General features: G+C 44.5%; 1 protein-coding gene across 1 annotated transcript in view; it reads left to right on the top strand.

Moving 5' to 3' along the window:
• Positions 1-6,322: 6,322 nt before the first annotated feature.
• The window catches only part of psda (pleckstrin and Sec7 domain containing a), a 48,549-nt gene continuing 44,110 nt past the window's right edge, over positions 6,323-10,761 (top strand). The window contains 2 exon segments of the mRNA XM_062430796.1: positions 6,323-8,512; positions 8,944-9,046. Of these exon segments, the coding sequence (XP_062286780.1) occupies positions 6,329-8,512; positions 8,944-9,046 (2,287 nt within the window). The 5' untranslated portion in view covers positions 6,323-6,328.

The raw sequence follows: 10,761 nt of genomic DNA, 5'->3' as shown, positions 1-10,761 counted from the left end.
GTGATGACATCATGATGAACAACATAAAGCCCAGTGTAGTCTGACCCAGGATGGAGAGTTCTGACCAACAATGAATCCAGATGTGAAGCCCAGAGAACATCTGTGCAGAGATCTGAAACATCTGGAGCAGTTTGGTCCTCAGGAACAGGAAGTGATTGATCAGGAACAGGAAGTGATTGATCAGGAACAGGAAGTGATTGATCAGGAACAGGAAGTGATTGATCTCAGTGTTTGCTACCTAACATTAAGCTGAAGGTTCATTGATGAGTTTCATCAAGTTTGATTTTGTTCCAAAGCAACAAAAGAAATAAACATCTAAAATTGTAATAATTAAGTGGGAGAGATGAATTATCTATTAAATACATTATATATACAGTATGATAAATATATATAATACACACGTGGACTAAATAGTTGGTTCCTCTGTTAATGAAACACAAACCAAATCAAAATCAAAATAAAAAATGACTTAAATCAGACATTGATTTTGAACTAACCCTAACCCTGGACATTAATGATGGTTCTCCTAACCCTGGACATTAATGATGGTTCTCCTAACCTTAACCCTGGACATTAATGATGGTTCTCCTAACCCTGGACATTAATGATGGTTCTCCTAACCCTGGACATTAATGATGGTTCTCCTAACCCTGGACATTAATGATGGTTCTCCTAACCCTGGACATTAATGATGGTTCTCCTAACCCTGGACATTAATGATGGTTCTCCTAACCCTAACCCTGGACATTAATGGTGGTTCTCCTAACCCTGGACATTAATGATGGTTCTCCTAACCCTAACCCTGGACATTAATGATGGTTCTCCTAACCTTAACCCTGGACATTAATGATGGTTCTCCTAACCTTAACCCTGGACATTAATGATGGTTCTCCTAACCTTAACCCTGGACATTAATGATGGTTCTCCTAACCTTAACCCTGGACATTAATGATGGTTCTCCTAACCTTAACCCTGGACATTAATGATGGTTCTCCTAACCCTGGACATTAATGATGGTTCTCCTAACCCTGGACATTAATGATGGTTCTCCTAACCCTGGACATTAATGATGGTTCTCCTAACCCTGGACATTAATGATGGTTCTCCTAACCCTGGACATTAATGATGGTTCTCCTAACCTTAACCCTGGACATTAATGATGGTTCTCCTAACCCTGGACATTAATGATGGTTCTCCTAACCCTGGACATTAATGATGGTTCTCCTAACCCTGGACATTAATGATGGTTCTCCTAACCCTGGACATTAATGATGGTTCTCCTAACCTTAACCCTGGACATTAATGATGGTTCTCCTAACCCTGGACATTAATGATGGTTCTCCTAACCTTAACCCTGGACATTAATGATGGTTCTCCTAACCCTGGACATTAATGATGGTTCTCCTAACCCTGGACATTAATGATGGTTCTCCTAACCCTGGACATTAATGATGGTTCTCCTAACCTTAACCCTGGACATTAATGATGGTTCTCCTAACCCTGGACATTAATGATGGTTCTCCTAACCCTGGACATTAATGATGGTTCTCCTAACCTTAACCCTGGACATTAATGATGGTTCTCCTAACCCTGGACATTAATGATGGTTCTCCTAACCCTGGACATTAATGATGGTTCTCCTAACCCTGGACATTAATGATGGTTCTCCTAACCCTGGACATAAATGATGGTTCTCCTAACCCTGGACATTAATGATGGTTCTCCTAACCTTAACCCTGGACATTAATGATGGTTCTCCTAACCTTAACCCTGGACATTAATGATGGTTCTCCTAACCCTGGACATTAATGATGGTTCTCCTAACCCTGGACATTAATGATGGTTCTCCTAACCCTGGACATTAGTGATGGTTCTCCTAACCCTGGACATTAATGATGGTTCTCCTAACCCTGGACATTAATGATGGCTCTCCTAACCCTGGACATTAATGATGGTTCTCCTAACCCTGGACATTAATGATGGTTCTCCTAACCCTAACCCTGGACATTAATGATGGTTCTCCTAACCTTAACCCTGGACATTAATGATGGTTCTCCTAACCCTGGACATTAATGATGGTTCTCCTAACCCTGGACATTAATGATGGTTCTCCTAACCCTGGACATTAATGATGGTTCTCCTAACCTTAACCCTGGACATTAATGATGGTTCTCCTAACCCTGGACATTAATGATGGTTCTCCTAACCCTGGACATTAATGATGGTTCTCCTAACCCTGGACATTAATGATGGTTCTCCTAACCTTAACCCTGGACATTAATGATGGTTCTCCTAACCTTAACCCTGGACATTAATGATGGTTCTCCTAACCCTGGACATTAATGATGGTTCTCCTAACCCTGGACATTAATGATGGTTCTCCTAACCCTGGACATTAATGATGGTTTTCCTAACCCTGGACATTAATGATGGTTCTCCTAACCTTAACCCTGGACATTAATGATGGTTCTCCTAACCCTAACCCTGGACATTAATGATGGTTCTCCTAACCCTAACCCTGGACATTAATGGTGGTTCTCCTAACCCTGGACATTAATGATGGTTCTCCTAACCTTAACCCTGGACATTAATGATGGTTCTCCTAACCCTGGACATTAATGATGGTTCTCCTAACCCTAACCCTGGACATTAATGATGGTTCTCCTAACCTTAACCCTGGACATTAATGATGGTTCTCCTAACCCTAACCCTGGACATTAATGATGGTTCTCCTAACCTTAACCCTGGACATTAATGATGGTTCTCCTAACCCTGGACATTAATGATGGTTCTCCTAACCCTGGACATTAATGATGGTTCTCCTAACCCTGGACATTAATGATGGTTCTCCTAACCCTGGACATTAATGATGGTTCTCCTAACCCTGGACATTAATGATGGTTCTCCTAACCCTGGACATTAATGATGGTTCTCCTAACCTTAACCCTGGACATTAATGATGGTTCTCCTAACCCTGGACATTAATGATGGTTCTCCTAACCCTGGACATTAATGATGGTTCTCCTAACCTTAACCCTGGACATTAATGATGGTTCTCCTAACCCTGGACATTAATGATGGTTCTCCTAACCCTGGACATAAATGATGGTTCTCCTAACCCTGGACATTAATGATGGTTCTCCTAACCTTAACCCTGGACATTAATGATGGTTCTCCTAACCTTAACCCTGGACATTAATGATGGTTCTCCTAACCCTGGACATTAATGATGGTTCTCCTAACCCTGGACATTAATGATGGTTCTCCTAACCCTGGACATTAATGATGGTTCTCCTAACCCTAACCCTGGACATTAATGATGGTTCTCCTAACCCTAACCCTGGACATTAATGATGGTTCTCCTAACCTTAACCCTGGACATTAATGATGGTTCTCCTAACCCTGGACATTAATGATGGTTCTCCTAACCTTAACCCTGGACATTAATGATGGTTCTAACCTTAACCCTGGACATTAATGATGGTTCTCCTAACCCTAACCCTGGACATTAATGATGGTTCTCCTAACCCTGGACATTAATGATGGTTCTAACCTTAACCCTAATCACAATTCAAAATCAATGTCTGATTTAAGTCATTTTTTATTTATTATTACTTTTGTCAGTTTCAAGTTATTTCAGTGCCAGTTGTTGGTTTGTGTTTCATTAACAGAGGAACCAACTATTTAGTCCACGTGTGTATTATATATATTTATCATACTGTATATATAATGTATATGTACAGTAAATATATACAGTAAATATATACATTCAGATATATAAGGGGGAACCAATCACTGCTTTTGACTTTGTAATGAAAAGATTAAAGACATTTTACTCACTGATCAGCTGTTTAATCAGTGAATCCAGATATTGATCAGGTGCTCAGTGACATCACTGTGTGTGTGTGTATGGGGGGGGGGGGGTCAAACCAACAGGCTGTAACTCTGCCCCCCCCAAGCCATCTGTCACCATACCTACAGGCAGCGGGCCACCTGATTGGCTGGCAGGATGCCCAGAGGACAGCAGCTGATTGATGAGCAGGAGGAAGAGGAGGAGCAGCAGGAGGAAGAGGAGGAGCAGCAGGAGGAAGAGGAGGAGCAGCAGGAGGAAGAGGAGCAGCTGAGTGGAGTCAGTAATCCACAGTGAGCCGGCTGTGAGCGAGCGAGGATAAACCAGAGAGAGAGAGAGAGAGAGAGGAGGTTACCACGGCAACTCGAGGGACGACATCACTGCTGTGGGGAGGACACACAGGTAAGGTTACAGCTGATCTGTGTGTGTGTGTGTGTGTGTGTGTGTGTGTGTGTGTGTGTGTGTGTGTGTGTGTGTGTGTGCTTTTATAAGTGTATGTTGGTGGATCAGCAGTGAAGGGGGGGGGGGGGGGGAATCCTATTAGCAGAGTCCAGGAAAAGTATCTGCTTATCAGTGTGACACCAACATGTGTGTGTGTCTGTGTGTGTGTGTGTGTGTATGTGTGTGTCTGTGTTTGTCTGTGTGTCTGTGTGTGTGTCAGTATGTGTGTGTGTGTCTGTGTGTGTGACAGTATGTGTGTGTGTGTGTGTGTGTGTGTCTGTGTTTGTCTGTGTGTGTATGTGTGTGTGTGTGTGTGTGTCAGTGTGTGTGTGTGTGTGTGTCTGTGTGTGTGTGTGTGTGTGTCTGTGTGTGTGTCTGTGTTTGTGTGTGTGTGTGTGTCAGTGTGTGTGTGTGTGTCAGTTTGTCTGTGTGGGTGTGTCTGTGTGTGTCTGTGTGTGTTTCTGTGTGTGTCTGTGTGTGTATGTGTGTATGTGTGTATGTGTGTGTCAGTGTGTGTGTGTGTGTATGTGTGTGTGTGTGTGTGTCAGTGTGTGTGTGTCAGTGTGTGTCTGTGTGTGTGTGTGTCTGTTTGTCTGTGTGTGTGTGTGTGTGTGTGTGTGTCTGTGTATGTGTGTGTGTGTGTCAGTGTGTGTGTGTGTGTGTGTCTGTGTTTGTTTGTCTGTGTGTGTATGTGTGTGTGTGTGTGTGTGTCAGTGTGTGTGTGTGTGTGTGTCTGTGTGTGTGTGTGTGTGTGTCTGTGTGTGTGTCTGTGTTTGTGTGTGTGTGTGTGTCAGTGTGTGTGTGTGTGTCAGTTTGTCTGTGTGGGTGTGTCTGTGTGTGTCTGTGTTTGTCTGTGTGTGTTTGTCTGTGTGTGTGTGTATGTGTGTAGTTGGTTATGAAGGATTATAAATGTTTGTTTACATTTATGAATAAACATTATTTGTAGTTATAATAAACTTTTTCTCTTCTTGCAGATGGAGATCTCTGCTCCTCATCAGCTGTTTGGACCCTTTGAGCCTCTAGTTAGGGTCAGGGTCAGAACCCTATAAACTCTAGTTAGGGTCAGGGTCAGAACCCTATAAACTCTAGTCAGGGTCAGAACCCTATAAACTCTAGTTAGGGTCAGAACCCTATAAACTCTAGTCAGGGTCAGAACCCTATAAACTCTAGTCAGGGTCAGAACCCTATAAACTCTAGTCAGGGTTAGAACCCTATAAACTCTAGTCAGGGTCAGAACCCTATAAACTCTAGTCAGGGTCAGAACCCTATAAACTCTAGTCAGGGTTAGAACCCTATAAACTCTAGTCAGGGTTAGAACCCTATAAACTCTAGTCAAGGTTTGAACCCTATAAACTCTAGTTAGGGTCAGAACCCTATAAACTCTAGTTAGGGTCAGAACCCTATAAACTCTAGTCAGGGTTAGAACCCTATAAACTCTAGTTAGGGTCAGAACCCTATAAACTCTAGTTAGGGTTAGAACCCTATAAACTCTAGTCAGGGTTAGTACCCTATAAACTCTAGTTAGGGTTAGAACCCTATAAACTCTAGTTAGGGTTAGAACCCTATAAACTCTAGTCAGGGTTAGTACCCTATAAACTCTAGTTAGGGTTAGAACCCTATAAACTCTAGTTAGGGTTAGAACCCTATAAACTCTAGTTAGGGTTAGAACCCTATAAACTCTAGTCAGGGTTAGTACCCTATAAACTCTAGTTAGGGTCAGAACCCTATAAACTCTAGTTAGGGTCAGAACCCTATAAACTCTAGTCAGGGTTAGTACCCTATAAACTCTAGTTAGGGTCAGAACCCTATAAACTCTAGTTAGGGTTAGAACCCTATAAACTCTAGTTAGGGTCAGAACCCTATAAACTCTAGTTAGGGTTAGAACCCTATAAACTCTAGTCAGGGTTAGTACCCTATAAACTCTAGTTAGGGTCAGAACCCTATAAACTCTAGTTAGGGTTAGAACCCTATAAACTCTAGTTAGGGGTTAGGGTTAGAACCCTATAAGAAGGAGAATCAGGGGACTCAGGCGGCAGCATGTCTCAGGCAGGTAAAGTTCTGCACCTGTACGTGGAGGTGAGGTCCGTCCCAGAGGAAGAAGGGAAGAGAAGAGCAGCTGATGGATCTGCTCACCTGATGCTTCAGTGCCCAGATGTCCTCCCTCACAGTCCCGACCTTCCCCCAGTTATAAAGCACCTAACGGGGGTCGGGAGCCACAGCTTACCTCCCCCAAAATCCTCTTCTAGGCACCCTGCCAGCTTCCAGCTCCAGAACCCCGATGCTGCGGACTCTCCCCCCCACTTCCACCGGCCGGACGCATCGCGGGACAGTTTTGGTGAACTCCTGCAGGTCCTTGTACCTGCAGCCGGTTCTCCTGGCCCCCGTGGCTCGCTGAACTGGACCCCTTCCTCTGACATGGATCCTTACCAGAAGAGGGGGCTTCCTGCCCCGTCTGGTCGGCTGACCGTACCCTCCACTCCTACCGGCACCCGCAGGTCCTATGAGGTCCTGGGGTTGGGGGGCGAGGAGGGGAAGACCTCTGTGGTGAAGTTCGGCTACATCGAGAAATCTAACGTTCACAGCGGCCGCCGTTCCTCTGTGAGCGAGCTCGGCGGTCCGCTGCTGCCCCCCCACCTACGCAAGAGGCTGAGTGACCCGGTGTGGTGCGATGGTCAGCAGAGGCAGCCCGAACCTTATTCCAGACCCCCCTACCCGTCTCAGAGCCAGTCCCCACAGGGCTCGCCTTACCTGCCGAGGCCGGCTCTAGATGCAATAGCCAGAGATGCCACCTACAGGGCTTTGGAGGAATTTGGATCCCCGGAACTTAGGCGCCGGTTTGGAGGTCCAGAGAACAGCAGCCCGACCCTGCCGCGGCACTACCACTACCCTCGCTGCAGGTCCTGGGCGGGGTCGCCGGTCCTGCCCCGTGGCACCTTCACCCTGCCGTCCAGGGTTCAGCTCCTGGACCTGGACGGGGGAAGCTGTCACGGTTCACTGAACGGATTACCCAGAAGCCCCGCCTCTGACGAGCTGTGTGCCCACACGGGCCGCTCGGCCGCAGCGGCCGCAGTGGCCGCAGCGCCGCACTGCCAAGGCTCGCCCCGGAGCCGGCAGAGGCCGTGGCTCAGGGACGAGAGCCTCAGGCCGTCCAGCAAATTTCACCCCCCTTTACCCGCTGGGAGACCCACAGACATCCAGCACGAGATCCCCACCAGCAGCCAGCCCGGGACCGGGAGCAGGCAGCGCAGTGTTAGCAGTGATAGGTATAATGCTAATCACAGTGCTGTAACTAATACACACTGCAGTACTAACAGTAACTCTGCAGTATCCAGCAGGACTCAGTCCAGACCTCCCAGCTGCAGCAGAGCCAGCAGCAGGAGCACCTCCCCGTCTCATGCCGAGGTGGCCTGTAAGCTCGCGGTGGAAGCGGCAGGCAGCAGGAGCACCTCCCCGTCTCATGCCGAGGTGGCCTGTAAGCTCGCGGTAGAAGCGGCCAAACTGTCCTCCATCTTCGCAGAGAGACGGACTCCTTCTCCAACACCAGAGTCCCTGATGGGGGGGTCATTCCTTAGGGAGTCCCAGCCGTACGCTACGCTTCAGGGGCGACTTTCCCCTGAAGTTCTGGAGGCGGACCAGTGGAACCAGCAGAACCAGCGGGAAGAGCGGAACCAGTGGAACCCGCAGAATCAGTGGAACCAGCAGAACCAGCGACAGAGAACAGACAAACCAGCAGCTCAAACCCGCCTGGGACAAGTCTCCCCTCTCTCTGCAGCCAGGTTGCACAAGTCAGTCCCCTCTCAGGCACCGGTCTCAGACCATCAACACCAACAGAGTCCGTCCCCTAATAAGGACCCGTCTTCCCTGCACCGTTACCAGCCGCCTCAGTTCACCGGAGACCGGACGACCCGTGTGGAGCGGAGGCAGTATGAGCTCCTCTCTGATACATCGCCTAACAACAGCCCTGAACCCTGCAGGAGACTGCAGGAGCGGAGGGAGACCGGGGAAGACCCCGGAGTCTACGGCCCGAGCAGAGAGGAGCACCTCAGGACGGACGGAGGAGACGTCGGAGGAAAGACGTCGGTGCAGAGTTACCATAGCGACGAGGTTCAGGACCACAGCGGGGCCGGCGGTTCCTCTCAGAGCTCCAGCGGAGTGACGGGCAGCATGTCCCCCGAAACCTCCAGCCAGTCCAGCCACGATACGGCCGACACCGGGATGCAGGTCTGCTGGGGGGGGGCTTCTAGGGGGGGGGCTTCTAGGGGGGGGCGGGGGGTTCAGATAACCTCGACTCTGTTTGGTTTCTGTTCCAAACGTATCAATAAAAGAATAATAAAAATAATTTCTCTTCACCTCCAGATTGGCTCCGTCCTTGTTACTGTTATATAGAAATGTGTTTATTGTGTTTATGTATATATATATATATATATATATATATATATATATATATATATATATATATATATATATATATATATATATATTATTATTATATATATATATATATAATATATATATATTTATATCGCTGTGCTAGCTTCTCTGTGTAAGCTGCATTAATGGGTTAATGTTCAGTCTGGGTCAGAACCGCATGTTCTTAATAAAACGGATCAGCTGATCAGACTGAGTTTGTATTTCGTGTCTTTTTTCTGCAGTCGGACGGCTCGGCAGCGACGCCGACGTCAAGATCGCAGAAAATAGCCCGAGCGAAGTGGGACTTCCTGTTCGGAGAGCCACCGGAGAACCGCTGCAATAAAGGTCCGGATATTATTACTCTGTACACTACATTATATATATATATATATATAACCCTATATATAACGTATATCTATAGGACCCTAACAGGTTATATAATGTATATCTATAGGACCCTAACAGGTTATATAACGTATATCTATAGGACCCTAACAGGTTATATAACGTATATCTATAGGACCCTAACAGGTTATATAACGTATATCTATAGGACCCTAACAGGTTATATAACGTATATCTATAGGACCTTAACAGGTTATATAATGTATATCTATAGGACCCTAACAGGTTATATAACGTATATCTATAGGACCCTAACAGGTTATATAACGTATATCTATAGGACCCTAACAGGTTATATAATGTATATCTATAGGACCCTAACAGGTTATATAACGTATATCTATAGGACCCTAACAGGTTATATAACGTATATCTAACAGGTTATATAACGTATATCTATAGGACCCTAACAGGTTATATAACGTATATCTATAGGACCCTAACAGGTTATATAATGTATATCTATAGGACCCTAACAGGTTATATAACGTATATCTATAGGACCCTAACAGGTTATATAACGTATATCTATAGGACCCTAACAGGTTATATAATGTATATCTATAGGACCCTAACAGGTTATATAACGTATATCTAACAGGTTATATAATGTATATCTATAGGACCCTAACAGGTTATATAATGTATATCTATAGGACCCTAACAGGTTATATAATGTATATCTATAGGACCCTAACAGGTTATATAATGTATATCTATAGGACCCTAACAGGTTATATAACGTATATCTATAGGACCCTAACAGGTTATATAACGTATATCTAACAGGTTATATAACGTATATCTATAGGACCCTAACAGGTTATATAATGTATATCTATAGGACCCTAACAGGTTATATAATGTATATCTATAGGACCCTAACAGGTTATATAATGTATATCTATAGGACCCTAACAGGTTATATAATGTATATCTATAGGACCCTAACAGGTTATATAATGTATATCTATAGGACCCTAACAGGTTATATAACGTATATCTATAGGACCCTAACAGGTTATATAATGTATATCTATAGGACCCTAACAGGTTATATAACGTATATCTATAGGACCCTAACAGGTTATATAACGTATATCTATAGGACCCTAACAGGTTATATAACGTATATCTAACAGGTTATATAACGTATATCTATAGGACCCTAACAGGTTATATAACGTATATCTATAGGACCCTAACAGGTTATATAACGTATATCTATAGGACCCTAACAGGTTATATAACGTATATCTATAGGACCCTAACAGGTTATATAATGTATATCTATAGGACCTTAACAGGTTATATAATGTATATCTATAGGACCCTAACAGGTTATATAACGTATATCTATAGGACCCTAACAGGTTATATAACGTATATCTATAGGACCCTAACAGGTTATATAACGTATATCTATAGGACCCTAACAGGTTATATAACGTATATCTATAGGACCCTAACAGGTTATATAATGTATATCTATAGGACCCTAACAGGTTATATAATGTATATCTATAGGACCCTAACAGGTTATATAATGTATATCTATAGGACCCTAACAGGTTATATAATGTATATCTATAGGACCCTAACAGGTTATATAATGTATATCTATAGGACCCTAACAGGTTATATAACGTATATCT

Source organism: Scomber scombrus, chromosome 12 (genome assembly GCF_963691925.1).
Source record: "Scomber scombrus chromosome 12, fScoSco1.1, whole genome shotgun sequence".
Classification (NCBI taxonomy): domain Eukaryota; kingdom Metazoa; phylum Chordata; class Actinopteri; order Scombriformes; family Scombridae; genus Scomber; species Scomber scombrus.
This window is presented reverse-complemented; position numbering and strand designations above follow the sequence as displayed.